Below are 17961 nucleotides of genomic sequence, written 5' to 3'. Positions count from 1 at the left end.
CTTGTACCAATCCTGTTATACCTTTCCCCATCATTTTCCATATTTATTACTTATGTTATGACTAATAAACAGATTATTGTGAAATATTACAATACCCTAATCTTATGTTTGTTCATTTTCCTAAACTCAGGTCATCGGCTGCTTACACACATTTTGTGTGCATCCGACATCAGTCTTTTCCTCGTCTCCCTGTTTATTATCCTCCTGCTGTGTTGGCAACTGGAGGAGCAACTGGGCACGCTGTGCTACCTGTATGTGTCCTGCATGTGTACTCTGTGCTGTGCCACGCTTTATCTACTGATGTCCTGGTTGCTATCTTTGTCACCTGCACCCGCTTTCGGCTACCTTGGCACACAGTTGGCTCTGTTGATGGTGCAACATCCACGACTGCCATGTCGCTTTGGCAGACAGATGACATTTTTCCTGCCTTGTGGTATTCTGATTGTTACCCATATTTTGAGCCCACAATCTCCTCTACTTTTTCACACAGGTGGGGTAATCAGTGGCCTAATCTGTATCCTTACACATGAGGTGCCATGAGGACAGTCATTGTTATCCACATCTCAATATGACCTGTGTCATTATTAATTGCAGTCAGTGCCAGGAGAGTTCTATTTAATATCTGGAGTGTGCATCCAAATGAACGATCTTAGTTGTTTGTTTATTTTTACCTAGTATTACATGTGTGGATAAAATGCATTTTAAAAAGCCTAGATATTATAGTCCTCTTTCTCAATATTATAATCCTTTTATCAAGTTTTAAAAGGAAATAGGTTTTGTAAATGAAATGTATGTAAAAAGAAGATACACATTAACCTACATATATTAGAGGTAGGTATGGGTTATTATAATTATTTTTTTTTACATGTTATTTGTTAAAAAATTATCTATTAAAAGCACATACTAGACTGGGGACCAACAGTGCAGCATGAACTACACAATGTTAAATTAAGACATATTTTCAGAAAGAGGTTGTAATTTTGTTGCTATTACATTTGCCTTTCTAAATTCCGCTAGTACATAATGTGGTCTAAGTTTCTCAGTTGATCTAAATCTTCAGTTTGTGCTATTGATCAGTCTCTTGCACTTTTCACATAGTTTCTATAGAGTACCACAGGGAAGTGAGATGTTCCTTATATCTCCAGCTCATCACTCCTGTAACTCATTAGATCAGAATCCAGTTTCATATTCAGGATTTTCCAAAGCTGTACATCACCAGCGGAGCACAGCGTTTACCAGTGCAGTTGGCAATTACAATGTTATCTCAATGTTTGTTCAATTTATCCCTCTGCATGCATTTATCTTCAGTCTCTGTGTTGATTTTAGGAAAGACAACTGGAAAAACCAAAGTGCCCTAGCAGCTCGCAGATTCCAGTATACTAGTACCTTCTATGAATCTGTAAACTTAGCCAAGAGTAGTCTATCCAAATACATTCTACACTCTTAGTTGTGAATCTGTGTGACTCTGCTTTCAAAACCAATCAGCAATACTTGTAGGTCTGTGTCTGTGTCTTAGTAAAACAAAATTTGCAGTTGGTGTTCCTTTACCTACAATTTGTAGCCCGATCAGTACTGCTCTCAAGTGTAGAGTGGTTAGAACCTTGGAGACGCACATTGGAGAGAAGTCGTCTATGTGGTACTCTTCAGTCTGTTGCTCTTGCATCGTTCATACCATCGGGAAACAGACAAACCGTGCCACCAGGTACAGATGAAAGAGAAAAAGTAGAAAGGTGAGTGATAAATGTTATTAACCCCATACCCCAAATAAACTCTGTTAGTCAGAAACAATGCAAATCATGGGGACAGATATGAATCAACTGGCTTATCTCATGTGCACTTTATTCTCCGATCTATTTTACTTTACTCATAAGGTCTTGTGGAAAGCCTTATATATATCCCAATCTATTTTACATTTCTTTGCTAATTTAGCATTTGCTTCCTCAATTGAAATGTTGCAGACATCTATGTAAGAAGTAGCATTCCCCCACCATTACTTTTAAACATTGTCCCTTTTTTTTCGAAAAATACTGTATTTACAAATAATTCCTTCCTCAACTGTATCTCTTATTGTACTTGGGTTTTTAATTTTGTCCCTTCTCTACTTAATGAACATTCATTTTAAAAAGAAATATGAATGGTTTTCACGATTCTCTTTACAAAGCTTGTCAAGTAGCCATTGTTGTGTCTAACGTTTTTATCTATTTTGAAACATTTAGTTTAGATTATTACAACACAATGTGACACTAATAGAATGGGAAAAATACTTCCGCAAGCCACTGTGCATTACAAATCGCTGCAAAAGGCAAATGGGCAAGGCAAATTTATAATAGTTTGTGCATTGTATTCCTTCTCAGGCTTCCATTCTTCAGTAGGGATGTGTCTGAGACAGTTTTCCATCCAGATGTGCCTTTGGTGAACGTTTCTATCCATGCTCCACTCTTTGCTGAACATAGAGATATTCCTTTATCTGTTCTGTTTGAGGATCCAGAACAACTGGAAAATGAAATGCTGAAAGCTGGGATCCAGGCATCTCTACAGGACTATGAGCAGCAGAGGATGAGTGAACCCACTCTGCACAAGTCCAGCGTTTCTACATTCAGGTGCGCAAGTGGCTGCCAGTAAATTATTGGAAATGCGCAAACCAACTATGACAAAATCAAACCCTGCATTAGTCTCTAACTTAATTACTCCTCAAAATTAGATATTTTAAAAGTAGAACCATTGGGATTGTCATATTTAAGACAGTATAGCAGATAAATAAATTGCAGATTATGGTATATCGATATTGCTATCCTTGTTAAAATTTCCATAACTTCTGTCTAGTAGAAACTGTGGCTGGCTCAAATACAATCTTGTATGACAGCAATTTGTAAAATGCTCTCTCCATGAGTACCAAACACTGGAAAACTGCATGAAGTTAGAAGATTGCTGAAAATAATAAAAAAAAAAAAAAAAAAAAATTGGTTGCCATTAGCAAGTTCCCAGGAACAATATTGCTAAAACAGTGACCTGCCCCTAATATCTGTTTGGCTATGTTATTTGTGACATGTTATACACTTTGTCTGCACATTATTTGTATCTCTCTTTCACCATCTTCATGTTTCCTGTTTAGTTTTGACATAAAATTTATTCCATTTTCTTTTTTCCCCCCAGGCTTCAGCAATTGGAGCGAATGGGATTCCCTACAGGTCCTGCAGTGGTGGCATTAGCAGCAACTGGCAAGGTGGACACAGCAGTGTCCCTGCTTGTAGAGGGGAGGGTCGGGGAAGACATGAAGGTAACCAGTGAAAGACAAGGTGACTCGTTGAAAAGAGAAACAACGGCCCTGAAACCAGAGTGAGCCATTTACACATCTTGCCTGTGTTGTAAAATTAGGATCTACTCTGCTAACAAGACTTTATCCAACCCAAGACAAAAGGGGTGATTGGATGGGACACTTATTTTTAATAACTTGGTTAGAGTAATGTTTAACTTTGGCACAGAACAGATCCATTCAAAGACTCAAGTCTGAGGTGAGATCTAGGTTTTTAGATAAGCCTTGGTACCTTCTGTTACCTCATTTTAAACAAAGCATTGGCTTTTTCATTCCCACTATTATCCCAGCCTCAGACACCAACATTAAGAAACAACATATTTAGTACAAATTAATCTTGGGGAAAAAAAGAATTAACAAAGATTTCAATTTAAAAAGAAAAAATCTTTTTATTTATACAAAGTGTTTTTGGTCCTCACACAGAGGATTCATATAATAAGACATGTACAAACAAATAATACAGTTACATATCCTCTTATGATAACCACACCAACTCATCAGCTATCATCTTTTACTGGCGCTAATGTGTTTTAAATCCCAGTCCCACAACTGAGCAGGGGTTATAGCAGCAATCTCCTTCTGCTGCCATTTTAAGTGCTCACAACTGCCAGAAATGAATTGCGGGATGCCCATACTTTGCAGTGATTAACATTACGTCTTACATATTACTCATACAGATGGCATTGGAATGTCCACTAATTAGGAATGTGGCCATACTGAGTCTAAGTTTACAGTGCAGCACCTGTACTACAAATGACATTATCACTACCTTTTTATAAGAAAAACATGAACACAAGAGGGGGGTATCAAATCCATGTTAAATAAGATCATATCTCCATAATAAAACCAATACTTTTATAGAACAAACCGTCATGTAAACATTTCTTTTGCCAGTGGGAGGTTTCAATTAAAGAGGTTACTGTGAAAAGATTAATCTATTCCAACAACCCACTTGGCAATCTTTGATGCTTGGTAGTTAGAGTAACAAGGCACACATATGTGAAGACTGGGTACAGCCAAATTTGTTTGGACAATGGCTTTTTGCTGGGAATCATCAGAAGCTCTCATCTTCCTCATCCTCATTGTGCTGTGATTGTACAACTCTGTAAGGTGAAGGACCTTGGCGCCTTCCACGATAGAATCCAGTGGAACTTGTTGGGGAGGGTCCACTTCCTGAGCCAGAGTCCGCTTCTGAAATCCAAATAGTTGTAAATATGTTAGATATTTAACTCAAATACTGTCAATATAGTACTAAGGATGAACATAGCCATACGCATCATTGGTCCCTTCAACCCATCTAACCCCTGCCAACAATCCTAAATTATTCATAATCCCCATTTACATTATATTTACTATATTAAACCTGGTGAACTCTTGGAAACACCCTTCCTATTACATCTAACAATTCATATTAAGCATGCCACACAATCTGCAGACCAAGTGTCCAAAGTTAAATGAACTAACTGGAAATAATCATTTGTAAGGTTAAGTTTTTTTTTTTTAGTATGTTCTAAATCTGTGTGTCTAAAATTATATAATCCATTTTCTATGTACGTCACCCAACAATGCATTTCAGATGGGAAATAGTAACTAAACAAGAAATAAGCAGAGAACATTATATTATCAGAACTATGGATAGGTCTTCCTTCTATACACCACTAACTCAATATTTTTAAATCGTCCCACTTCAAGAATCATTTTATAGCACAGATGTCTTCCTTGAGTTTCTAGTCTAAACAAGTAAAAAGGAAAAGTACTGAATGTGCTGTAGCAACTTCAGCTGAATGTCAGAGTTTCCAAGGAAATCCCTGATCCAGACGTGGTGTAATGGATTTATGGAATTTTAAAGACAGGGAGGCTGGAGGATGGCAATTTGATTGTGGTTGTTTTAAAACTGCCAATGGGTTCGTAGTTAGGTTAGGGAATAGAGGAGGAAGTTAGGGTTAGGAACAGGGTAAGTAACAGGGTAAGTAGTAAGGGTGAGAAATGGAGTTCTATAATGGTTAGCATGAGGAGTTAAAGTTAGGAAAAAGGTGAAGGCTTAAGGTCAGCATAAGAATTTATGATTAAGTGTTGACAATATGGTGTGGGTTAAGGTTAGGAATAGAGTAAAAGTTAGAGGTAAAGTGTAGACTGTCGTTACATTTAGGGATAGGGAATAAAGTTAGGCATTAAGGTCAGAGGTTATGATTAGGTAATAGAGTAAAATGGTACGGTTGGGGTAGGTTGCTTAAAGGGACTCTCCAGTGCCAGGAAAACAATCCGTTTTCCTGGCACTGCAGGTCCCCTCTCCCTCCCACCTATCATCCCCGGTTGCTGAAGGGGTGAAAACCCCTTCAGTGACTTACCAGAGGCAGCGACGATGTCCCTCGTCGCTGCTTCTTCCTCCGCCCATGCTCCTCCCCGTCACCACGTCAGCCGGCGGGGGAGACCTAATGCGCATGCGCTGCAATGCCGCGCACGCGCATTAGACCTCTCCATAGGAAAGCATTGAAAATGCTTTCCTATGGGGATTTTAGCAACGCTGGAGGTCCTCACACAGCGTGAGGACGTCCAGCGACGCTATAGCACAGAAAACCTGTGCTATGAAGCAGGAAGTGCCCTCTAGTGGCTGTCTAGTAGACAGACACTAAAGGAGGAGTTAACCCTGGAAGGTAATTAGTTGGCACCCAGACCACTCCAATGGGGAGAAGTGGTCTGGGTGCCTGGAGTGTCTCTTTAAAAACGTTATACTATAGAAGAATGGAAAAGAGCCAGCCCCCCAAATAAATCCTTTAGAGAATGCTTTGGAATGCAGCCTCCCATCCAGCAAAGTCCCTAATGTCTACATGTGTCCTTTCATCAAACTCATTGAATGAGATCAAATGATCCAAAAACAGAATTCAAGCAAATCTGGTGCAGTCAGTTTGTAATATTTGTTTTCTAGAAGACTACCTAGTACTTACATGTTTGTTATATTCATAATGTATAGAAGAGAAAATTCAACCAATGATTGCAGTTTTTTAAAAAACCACAATCATAGACAAAGACAACGTGCAGTTCTCTCTACAAATTCATGCCTCGTGCACATTTGCTGTTCATGCACCACTAATGCACAGGTAGCATGCACACTTTTACATCTAGCTTCTAGCTTGGAGAGGACTTTATAAGGGCTATAAAGGTAACATGTTCTAGTCCTATTGTTATAGTGGGATTCAAAGGCATTAAACAATGAATGAATGATGATATGGAGCCTCAAAGATGTCACATTATACAGTGCATTCATCCCAGTAAACACTTTTTTTCCAGAATTTTTTTTGAAGCATGGAACAATATAAAGCGGTTCAACTTAAAATTAATGATTGAACCGAGCAGTGCTTATAATAAGCAGTCTAATGTGCCCACAATTCCTCTTTTTTCCCCATAAAATGGTGTCAGCAAGATTGTAAGGTTGCCAGAGATGAGGTGAGCAACAGACTTAAAATTGTCAGAAATGTAAATTTTACTGGATGTAGCCGAATGTTCATTTACCAATAATACAGTTTAACTGTGCAGGAAATTTAAGGCGATTTGCCTTAATCAACACATCTGTCATTTCAGAAAGAAGATGGGATGTCAAAAGTAAAATGAATCAAATAAATGAAACACAGACATGTGTAAAGATAACATGACTAATAGTTACCGTTTTTTTTTTCCCCGAATGGATTACAAAATGCATATTAAATGTGACAACTCTTTAAAGCAGTAATGATAGTCCATTCCACACACAGCCTTTGGGTTAAAGCTGCAGGAGGGTTAAGGTCTTTAATATGTACATTAATATTGCCAAAACCCTGGACCATAAGTAATTACTCTATAGGTAATAATTTGGCCAGATTTAATACATTAAGTGGTAAATCTTCATGAGGTATTGGTTGTTCCTATAATCTTAACTGTGCAAGACCAATAGGATTTAAAGTGTATCTGATTACAGTTGTAACTATATAACAGAACAAAGTGTTTTGGCCTTCTCCCATAGAGCTGTTTACTTGGTGCTGTTGGGAACATGTTACATTCACAGCCCTGTGGGTACAGGGGATTGCTAGAGAAGCCTTGCTTTTGGACAGGATGAAGCAGTGTAAGACTATTGTTACCTGGCCACATAATGTACTCAAGCAGAGTGACCCTTCTAACCAGCAGCTCCAGCTGTTCTTGAAGCTGGAGAAAGGAGGCTAAGCTGACCACCTGCCAGACCGAAAATAGCAGAATGGGACAGTGGACCAAAGGGAATGGAATGAAGGGCGTGATGGCAAAAACAAAATGGACAACAATTAGGATAAGAAATGAAGGATGGGGGGGTTGTAAAAAGAAAATTCATAGGTAAGTAGTACAAAAGACATGGAAATACTGAAGGAAGATAAATATATGCGAAGGACAATATACAGTCAATACATAGGAAGATACCTTAAGAAAAAGGAAAAGAAAGAAATGGAAACCTAGGAATTTGCCAAAAATAAATAATATAAACATTGTTCTCAATTCCATTCTTTATATTAGACAATGTGATACTGAGCAACAGACATGATCATGGTAAAAAAATAATAATATCACTTCCATTTGATGCTCCAATATGTCCTGCACTTCAAGGGGAAACCTTAAAATAACAGTATAATAATTTAGAATGTAATGTGCACTCATTTCACTAGAGGGCACTGCAACAAAAGTGTTGATTTCGGTACTAGCTCACCAGCCAGTGGAGTTGCTAACCTCGTGCAAAAATTTACCAGTTCATTGTTGCATGCCCTCTAGAGGAATGAGTGCAGATTACATTCTAAACTCATCCCTTTTCCAGTATTTCTTAATATTTAAGCAATGTTTAAATATATTTTTGTTTCAGAATACATACATAGCACATTATTTATTCCTGAATAGTAGCAGAGTATTGCAGTATGCAACAATACCTTTTTTATTGGACTAACATAATACATTAATACTTGAAAGACAAGCGTAAGACCTTAAGAAGAGGGGAAAGCTTTTTTTTTTTTTTTTTAAGTATTAAAGTATTATGTTAGTCCAATAAAAAGGTAGCACTGCATACTGCAATACTCTGGGATTTTGTCTACTGGACTAATACAATCTATATGCTGCCATATTACCAAGACATTTGGTGTGGTGAGGCTGTATTTCTTACCATAACTACGGTAACTGCTGGGGAGGGGGTGCTGGTTTACTGGCGAAATAATGAAACCGTGGCATGCAGGGCTGATCCTGGGCAGGTACACGGGGTGTACTGCACCTAGGTTCAAGAAGGTGCGGAACATCAAGAGGAGTGGGCCAATGGTCTATCACAGAGGGCCCAGGATAGGGCTGGCTGGCCACCTTATGGCGCTCCTGAAGCGCTGCAGGGTTTCAATGTAAATGCTGCCTTTTCAGAGAAAATGTAGTGTTTACATTGCTGCCTAGGAACACCTCTAGGACTCACTGCTCACGCTTCCTGTCTCAGTGCTTCCTACGTTTCCCATAGAGATGCATTGATTCAGTGCATCTCTATAAGGAAAAGCTGTGCTGAATGGCGCAGCATGGTGTTTTGACACGTATTCACAATATCCTCCCAATGCTTTCCTATGGGACTACATTGGATTGGATCATTAAGATTGTAAACTCACCTTCTAACACCACAGACGGGGTATCATTGATTACATTCACAACATGAGACAAATAAGTAATATCAATAGGAAAGAAAGACACATTTACCATTTGAAGGATTTTTTATTCCTTAAAAAAAAAAAAAAAAATAACAACAACAACAACAAAACACTCCTGGGTGACACCAGTTTCCAAAACAACTTAATCTCCATGAAGTTGTTATGGAGGCTAGTGTCACTAGGCTAAACATCAAGGTATAAACCATTTTGAATGGTTTAACACCGGCACTGCCTCCTGTCACAGGATGATTTGCCTAGGCTGCTGGAGGAGGATCAAGGGAGGCAGTGCTGGCAGCGCCAGGAGACCAACTTCACTCCTGCCAACATAACTTCAATGAGATGAAGTTATTATGGGGCGGACACATTCCTTTAACCCCTTAAGGACACATGACATATCTGACATGTCATGATTCCCTTTTATTCCAGAAGTTTGGTCCTTAAGGGGTTAAACAAAAAGGAAGACCATGGATACTGCTTATCTGTGTCAGAAAATCCACCACTCTGGCAGTAGCAAAAATATGGCAAATAAAATAAAAAGCTCACTCTTGCACCTCCTTTTTTTTTTTATACATAGGGAGCATCACATTTGTGAACTGAAAAAGAACCAATTTGGAACAAGAGAATAAAATGAAGATAAGCAGTAAGGAATATATTGGACCAAATAATGGAATAAATTGGCAAAAACAGCACCAGAAAATGCATAACTCCCAATGTGTCCTATCTTACTCATTTGCATTGTGTGTCCTATCTGTAACTGGACTGAACTGGATTGTGATATCTATCGCTAAAACTGGAATATACATGTTTAAAAAACAAAACATGGGATCACATAAAAGTAACATAATAACAAAGGGAATTTCAATGTTTTATTCAGCGGTACAATTCCAAGGAAAGTGGCAGTTACTCTTTTAAAAAAAATACTTGTGTGAAGCTGACTGCTGGATACAAGCAGTTTTGTGCCTATCCTTTTGTATAATTCCTCTTGAAACCGACTTTTCCTGTGCTGTGAAGCTCATTAGTTTAGCCCAGTGGAGTGTACTGTTAGGTACAGTAGGGAAAATAACTGACCAGCACAAAAGCTTAAAGATAAAATTACTATTATAATAATTAGCATTACCAAATAAGCCTCTGTCATGATTGTCATGGAAACGTCTTATTAAAGGACCACTGTAAGCAGCATAATCTCTACACTTAGGTCAATTAATTTGAGTCACACTTGATAATGTGTTATGCTGAAGAGGGGGTGGCTCATAGATCCAAAACACCTTGCAAACAGGGGACTGGACCCCTCGACATATAGCACAGCGACAATGACCATTACAATGGTAGGTAATGATTATGGTATTTAAGAGTGTTCCTTTAAATATCTATCTATGATTTTACTATGGATTATCTTTTGTTTACACTTTTTCATAGCTGTACTGATCTATTAGTCTCTTGTCAACACTCACAGTGATAGATATGTAACCCAGTAGCTATTGCTATACAAAACCATCACGCTTTGGAGCAATATCATAATAGCAAGGATTACTGCCAGGGAACAAAAAGCTGACAGAATTATCACTTTACTAGTCATGCCCCATAGTGTATCATCTTAGAATGGATGATGGTTTACATGTATAGTATTGTGAACTCATAGAATGCAGATTTAGCAATGCTCTCATTACTGCTAGCACTGAATTCAAAATTTTACTCCAACAATGCACATGTGTATATCTATGGCTGACACACACCTTCATATATCTCCACGTATTCTCTAAAACTTAGCTATAATTTATTCTAATTGCTTGTCTTGATTCCCCCCACATCTCTGCCTTACCCAGTATTATCATCCATATTTGCCTGATGGCAATCAAATAATTCTGCTTAATTACTGCACCACTCCCCCACTTTTCTCTACATTCCCAATCTCTCCTTGATACGTACCATGTATTCCAATCATTGTCTCCAATATTAAAACTCTTTCTGCTAAAATCTTCAGTGCTTCTCTGATCTGCAGCATTCTCTCCCCCTGTTCAAGCAAGAGACAGACACAGCTGTAAGGGATTAACCCCCTCCCACCCTCATAGAACCCATCAGGGGTTAACACATCTTGAAGCTGACATACTAAGAGTTAACAGGTCAGTTGTAAAGGATTCATGCATAAGGTTGATATGAGATCAACTTCATTTAGAATTAATTATAGTAATCCCATTGATGTTGAGTAAATTAAAACAATGTTTAAAGAAAAAAGTGTAATTAATAACTCTACCGTTCTGGTTTTATAATTGTGCTTTTTATGTGAGTAGTACTAGTGAATACGCTGATTTTAACAGTATCATCTGAATCTCATAGGGACACAAGCACAAGGTGGTTTATTCGCTAACCCAGGGATTGAGGAAAATTGACACAGCAATTACAAAATGTATTTCTGAATAGACTAATTTCCCAGAGTTAGCTATATATTTTTGTTCATTATTAGTTAATTAATTTCACTAGAGGTTAACCCCCACTCAGGAGATAAGCAACAGCATACCTTCTATCTTTATGTTTACAGAGTTAGCTATATTTCCATCTCAGCTATCTTGTGCTAAAATTTGCAATTCCCTTTTGCAGTTCTCTAGCTATAGAGCAGCGTTTCCCAATTGGTGTAGGGGTTCTGCCAAAATGTTTCAAAATAAAATGGCCGCGGGCGGCGAGGGAGCGGTGAGCAGTGATATCCCTGCTCAGCTCCCTCACCCGCACAGCAGTGATGCTGGAGCCGGAATATGACGTCACTCTGGCTCCGGTTTTACTAAGAGGCGCGCTAGGGAGCTGAGCAGGGAGATCACTGCTCCCTTGTCGCCCGCACGCCAGCCACCTCACTGGATCCCAGGGACCACTCGCCAGCCGCCCAGCCGCCCAGCAGCCCCACTGGACCTCAGGTACTCCATGCCAGCACTCCTAAAGGTAGGGGGGCTGGGTGGAGTAAAATGTAAAAAAAAAATGTATATGTGTCTGTTAGGGAGTTTGTATGTCTGTCAAAGAGTATATGTGTTTTTGTCAGTGAGAGTGAACGTGTGCTTGTCAGTGAGTGTGTGAGAGTGTATCTATTATTGTCAGTGAAAGTGTATATGTGTTTGTATGTGTGTCTGTAAAAGAGTATGTGTGTTTGTCAGTGAGTGTATGTGTGTCTGTCAAAGAGTGTGTGTTTGTCAGAGTGTATGTTTGTCTGTCAAAAAGTATGTGTGTTTGTCAGTGAGAGTGTGTGTGTTTGTCAAAGAGTATGTGTGTCTGTCAAAAAGTATGTATGTTTGTCAGTGAGTGTATGTGTGTCTGTTAAAGAGTATGTGTGTTTGTCAGTGAGAGTGCATGTGTGTCTGTCAAAGAGTATGTGTGTCTGAGCGTGCCAGTGTGTGTATCTGTGTGTCAAGGTTTGTGTATGTGTCACTGTGTGTATCTGTGTGTGCCAGTGTGTATCAGTGTGTTTGTATGTGCCTGTGTGTGTGTATCTGAGTGTGTCAGTGTGTTTATCTGTGGGTGCAAGTGTGTGTATGTCACTGTGTGTATATGAGTGTGTGTATTTGTGAGTCAAGATGTGTGTGTCAGTGTGTATCTGTGTGCCAGTGTGTGTGTGTATATCTGTGTGTCAGAAAAATACACACACACACACACAGATACACACTGACACAGAGATACACACATGCAAAATAGGAGATAGTGAGTAGGCGCTTCTCAAAATGAAGCAAAGGTGAATATAGAACAGTGATTGATACAGCAGTGTTTCCCAGACACTAAATCAGAGTAAATATTGGTAAAGAGTGGGCTATCCAAATATTTGATTGTTTTTTATATTTGTTTTATATTACTCCTATGGTTAATACTGTTCGGGTAAGTGGATACCCCCTTTTTTTTATTACTTACATTTGGGTTCCACCCCCTTATAACCAGGAGTTTGCTTATTTTACCTTTATTTAAATAAATATATACTTTTTTCACTACGGAATTTTTCCATTCATTCCTTGGAGTTTCGTTAGCCTGAATTGGCACCTTTGAGCCTGCTATACAGAGCCTGGTACGGCTCTGTTAAATGTGAGTGGTAGTCCATTTTTATTCAGTACATATATGTATTACACAGTATACACTATGTTATGTTTTATATTTATATCTTGTAGATAAGATTCTGCCATCTGCCTACGTTCAGGTTGTATTTTATGGTTGTTTACTACCACTACACTTGTTTTTGGGACTATCCCTCCCTATGTGGTTTTGATACACACTCTTTACCAATATTTACAGAGATACACACACTGGCGCATACAAACACAGATTTACACATCTTGACACACACCGGCACATACAAACACAGATACACACACTTTAAAACATTGATACACACACCTTGACACACAGATACACAATGTATCTGTGTCAGTGTGTGTATCTGTGTGTCACTATCTGCCAGTGTGTGTATCTGTGTGTCAGATTCATACACACTGGCACATACAAACACAGATAGACACACCTTGATACACAGACACATACAAACACAGATACATACACACACACACAGGTTCCACGATGTTGACACACTATGTCAAAGGGTTCCACGGGAAAAACTAATTGGGAACCCCTGCTATAGAGTAACAAAGGCCAAGTGCACAGACGTATCTATGATGTTATTAAGATACGATGTATTAAGGCACTGTTTAAATAAATATATTCACCATTGAAAGGAAAATTCACACAAGAAAAACCTATATATAATAGAGCACATTAAAACATATCTTTGTTATTTTCGAATTGGGATAAACCCCAATGACTTGTCTAGATTAAAACCTTTTAATCAGATCACAAAAAATATCAGATTTTGGAACTGCCATTCATCAACAGATTTATTTTCCATACACACAGGAAATTGCCACTTTGAATATCCCAGTGTGTTTCATTCTTTGTTTTAATGTGTATCTCTGTCTTTTTCTATATACATTTTGTATTGTTGCCTCTCCATCCCATAACTGTGCTGGTGAGGAAAGTTTGAGTTCAGTCTGGGATGTAGATATTCCTACTGATACACAGTCAAGGAGTGAGTAGGGAGAGCTCTTTTTATCAGAGCTCTGCAGGGGAATGAATAAAGTTGTCTAACATGTTGTCACATCTGGTGAATGTATTTTGGAGGCCTGTGAGGAAAAAAGATGAGGTCTTGCTCTTCCCCAACAGTAAATCACCTTGATCACCACGAAAGGGAGTTTCAGGGGACACAGTACCACCAAACCTATGGAACTTGGTGTTTTTAAATTCTATCTAATTCATGTCCAATCCTTACTGAAGGCAGAACCATCCCATACCAGACTTTTTAATATGATGCCTACATCTAAAACGGCACTACAAGAGTACATGCTAATAGTGATAACCTACTAATCCCATCTAATTCAGAAGAGTATTTTTTTTGTTAAACATCTGTGTTCTCAGAGTTAATAATATTAACATGCTGCTGCTTATTAAGAAAAGGGTTACATGGTAAGGTCTGAAGAACATAGAAAGTGTTAAATAGGAGGCTGTGGGGAGGAAGAAGAGGGTGAGACGGAGAAAATCCCCACAGCTGTATCAGTCCATACTTCAAAGACCTATTAACCACATCATTTATGGGATCTACCCCAAACATTAGATTTCACATCAACCAGTTAATAAAAGTAATAGCAAGGTAAACAGACACTATTGTGTACTGGGAGTGTAAAGTTTTTCCTGAGAGGGTGTTTGTAGCTTAGTACTTGGGGTCATGATGTGAGGAAAGCAAGATAAAAGATACAAGAGAGAAATGGGGAGAAACACTGAAGAGAAAAACAGTAGGCATTTACAAAGAACGTGATTCGGGTAGTCGAACTTAAAAAGAACTAAACAGATAGAAAAGGCATAGAGCTAAGACATAGGAAAGGATGGGAAAATAGAATATGTTTAGACTGTCTGAAGGTGGATGCAGGTATCATCTAGAACTGAACTGTCCAGCCTGCACCCTCTATCTGCTGTTGGAGAACAATTCCACAAAGACTGTGTTAATAAGTGACTGGCAGTGATATGGAGCTTAACAGCAACTGGATGGTAAAGATGGCATGCATCTTTGGTGTACAAAGACAAAGCCATGGCATAGGCTTGTATTCCTCTGTTAGACATTACTGTATACTGTTACAGTTCATGAGAAGCTGGGTTGAGGTAAAGGCATAGGTTGAAGTTATCCCAAGGTGTTACTGGTTTTGTAGTGGGGGCGGGTGTCATGTACCAGGAAATAGTCTTTATACTTACAGGTTCTCCTCTCTCTCCTTGTTCACCTTTTTGTCCAGGAGATCCCTGGCAATCGAAAGAGCATACATTAAAAGAAAATGAGGAGGGTAAATTATAGCAAGGATACAAAAATGTAAATAAGAAAGTGAAAACAGAAAATATCAGGACAGACAGAGATAAGAAGAGTATGATGTATGTATATTACATCAAACACACTTACCATTTCCCCTTTTGCCCCAGGTTCCCCAGGATGACCTATTGGGCCCTATAATGCAAAACACAGCCTTTGTTTTACACTTTGTATCATTACAAAAAACACTGTGGGCCTTACAAACCTTGTTATACATTGCAAAATACTATCTGTTATTCCACCAACTGATATACAGTGGAAAATATGTAATTGTAATATGGTGTAACATTGGGATGGCAATGTAAAATAATTATTTTTAAACACTGCAAGATAACAGCTGTGATTTGTGCTACACTATTATTAAACATTATAAGGTCATAGTCTAATATATCACTCACGCTGTCTCCTTTCTCTCCTGGGATGCCATCTTTGCCAGGAGGGCCCGGCAAACCCTGTGCGAGAGAAAAAATATTGGAAAACAATCCAAACAACGACAATGCATCACAGCTGTGTGGGAAAACATAGCTAGAAAACATGACAAAGCAAACTGTTTACAATCCATCACTTGCTGCAATTTCTCAATATGTGACAGCTGAGAAAACAAAAAAATGGATAAAGAACAGGGATGTTCATCTGCAGGTCCATGTATATTTTTTAGACAGTGGAGATACTGGGTACCTCACTAGCTACAAAAACCTACAATGATTGAAAAGAATAATTAATAATTCTGAGATTAAGCGATTGTTCCATCTCTGATATGAATGTTAAGGCTGAAAAGCTCACAGAGACATAGATTAGAGAGTGGATAATTGCCTATTTATTAGCTTGGACAATTTGACCAATTTCCAATTTATCTTAAATAATTTTGCAGATTGAAAAGAGCTTCTCACACCCACTTCACTATTAAGCCAATTTCAAGGCATATTAAAATTGCACTGATTTCAGTTCAAATCCTGAGATCATTGTGACGTTATCTACTGCAGCAAGGAATAATTACATCTGGTTGAAATAAATGGCTGCTGGATTAACATCTAATAACATTGTAGTTTGGAGTAGATTACAAAACAGGACTGTGAGATCATGGAACAAACATACATTTTGTCCTTTGAGTCCTGGAGGCCCAGGTTGCCCTTGAAGTCCAGGTGGTCCTAAAGAAACAACCGGTATATATTAATATAATTAAGAACTTTAAAAATGGTAATTCACCAGAGATGTTATAATGCTCATGAATTATTTTGCAACTTACCCATTGGTCCCGGGGGACCCTGAGGTCCCTGAATTTGGTGTCCCCCGTTTTCAGCAAACCGATTTGAATTAAATATGTCTGCAAAAAAAGGTATGGTTAAGAAATAAAAATAAACAAAAAAGGTGAACAGTGCTAGAAAATGGTAACAATATACAAACGAAGAAAGGACCAACTTCTAGTTTGTATATCTTAAAAACAAAACGAGACAAATAATGGTGCAATACAATAAATATTTTTCTAATACTTTTAACAAGTCTTTTGAGTACTTACCTATATCCAGTTCCTGCTATTTATCTCGTTCTTGCATTCATCCTCAGGTTAGGATTGTTCCACCTAAAGTTCTTCATACTAGAACAGGTTCTTGCTCTAAGTTATGTAAGTAGGATATTATCCTTTTTTTAAATTAATTTTTATATACATACCATACCACTGGATTTTTTTATGTTTCTCTTTTTATATGATGGCCACATCCACTTGAAAATAAGCTCTGCTGACCTGCACTATATCCATAGACGGGGAATTTACCATCCAGGCCTACAAATATAGAGCTTATATTGCTCTATAAAGTGTGAGTGTTCCATTGACTCTTATCCATCACTATTTCTATTTATTTACTGTATTGCACCATTATTTGTCTCTTGTTTTCAGTTGGTCCTTTTTTTGTATGTATATTGTTACCAGTTTCTAGCGCTGTTCACCTTTTTTTGTTTATTTTGGTTTATATGTCACAAGGGTGAGGGAACTCATTGTTGGTGATGTGCTGCTACATTTATTAATAGTGAGCGCCTACCTCTATATTATTTTGTATTATGGTTAAGAAATGGCTATTCTGCTAAACACAGGATTAGTAACAAAAATATTTTATAAGGCAATCCAAGGTACATTAACCCAAATTTTGGTATTTGTAATTTGTATTTCTGGGCACAGTAAGAAAGCAGTCTACAACTATGTACATGCACAAGATTTAGCAAGTAGCACTCATAAATCTAAAATAATAAGTGGACAATCACATCATTTGAACTCTCAGTCATAACATTTGATAAGGGCTTGATTTCTTATCAAACCTGTGATACCTATAAAGAAAGGAATCCTATAACACAAGGCAGCAATTCTTCTAAAGCAATATACATTTTATATGTTTTGCTAAAGCAATCTATTCACCCGATTGTATGGATCATTAAAGATGTTGAATGGAATGAATGGAAGATAGGAGAGTGAGTGCCGTCTGCCTAGTGCTCCATTAGGTGACTCATTCAATATTTTAACAATTGGAAAAGTTTTGTTTTTTTTTGTGATGAAACCTGCAATGTTAAAGTAAAAAACACAATAATATGCTAGAATTCACATACTTTTTCATTTATAATCACCAAGG

General features: G+C 38.1%; 2 protein-coding genes across 7 annotated transcripts in view; one reads left to right on the top strand and one right to left on the bottom strand.

The window, feature by feature from the left end:
- Positions 1 to 3716, top strand: part of RHBDD3 (rhomboid domain containing 3) — a 34151-nt gene extending 30435 nt beyond the window's left edge. For both annotated transcript variants that reach the window (XM_063454730.1, XM_063454731.1), the window contains exons 4-7: positions 131 to 514; positions 1562 to 1730; positions 2355 to 2600; positions 3154 to 3716. In XM_063454730.1, the coding sequence (XP_063310800.1) occupies positions 131 to 514; positions 1562 to 1730; positions 2355 to 2600; positions 3154 to 3340 (986 nt within the window). In that variant the 3' untranslated portion in view covers positions 3341 to 3716. The remainder of the gene's footprint in view (positions 1 to 130; positions 515 to 1561; positions 1731 to 2354; positions 2601 to 3153) is intronic.
- Positions 3677 to 17961, bottom strand: part of EMID1 (EMI domain containing 1) — a 55598-nt gene continuing 41313 nt past the window's right edge. For 2 of the 5 annotated variants that reach the window (XM_063454725.1, XM_063454728.1), the window contains exons 10-15: positions 16590 to 16667; positions 16439 to 16491; positions 15742 to 15795; positions 15434 to 15478; positions 15235 to 15279; positions 3677 to 4504 (exon numbers count right to left, since the gene is read on the bottom strand). In XM_063454725.1, the coding sequence (XP_063310795.1) occupies positions 4244 to 4504; positions 15235 to 15279; positions 15434 to 15478; positions 15742 to 15795; positions 16439 to 16491; positions 16590 to 16667 (536 nt within the window). In that variant the 3' untranslated portion in view covers positions 3677 to 4243. Of the gene's footprint in view, positions 4505 to 7425; positions 7517 to 10902; positions 10988 to 15234; positions 15280 to 15433; positions 15479 to 15741; positions 15796 to 16438; positions 16492 to 16589; positions 16668 to 17961 lie in introns of all 5 variants that reach the window. The other 3 variants (XM_063454729.1, XM_063454727.1, XM_063454726.1) reach the window with 3 other exon arrangements.

The sequence above is a fragment of the Pelobates fuscus genome, chromosome 5 (genome assembly GCF_036172605.1).
Source record: "Pelobates fuscus isolate aPelFus1 chromosome 5, aPelFus1.pri, whole genome shotgun sequence".
NCBI lineage: Eukaryota > Metazoa > Chordata > Amphibia > Anura > Pelobatidae > Pelobates > Pelobates fuscus.
The sequence above is the reverse complement of the archived record's forward strand: the minus strand, read 5'-3'. Positions and strand labels throughout refer to the sequence as shown.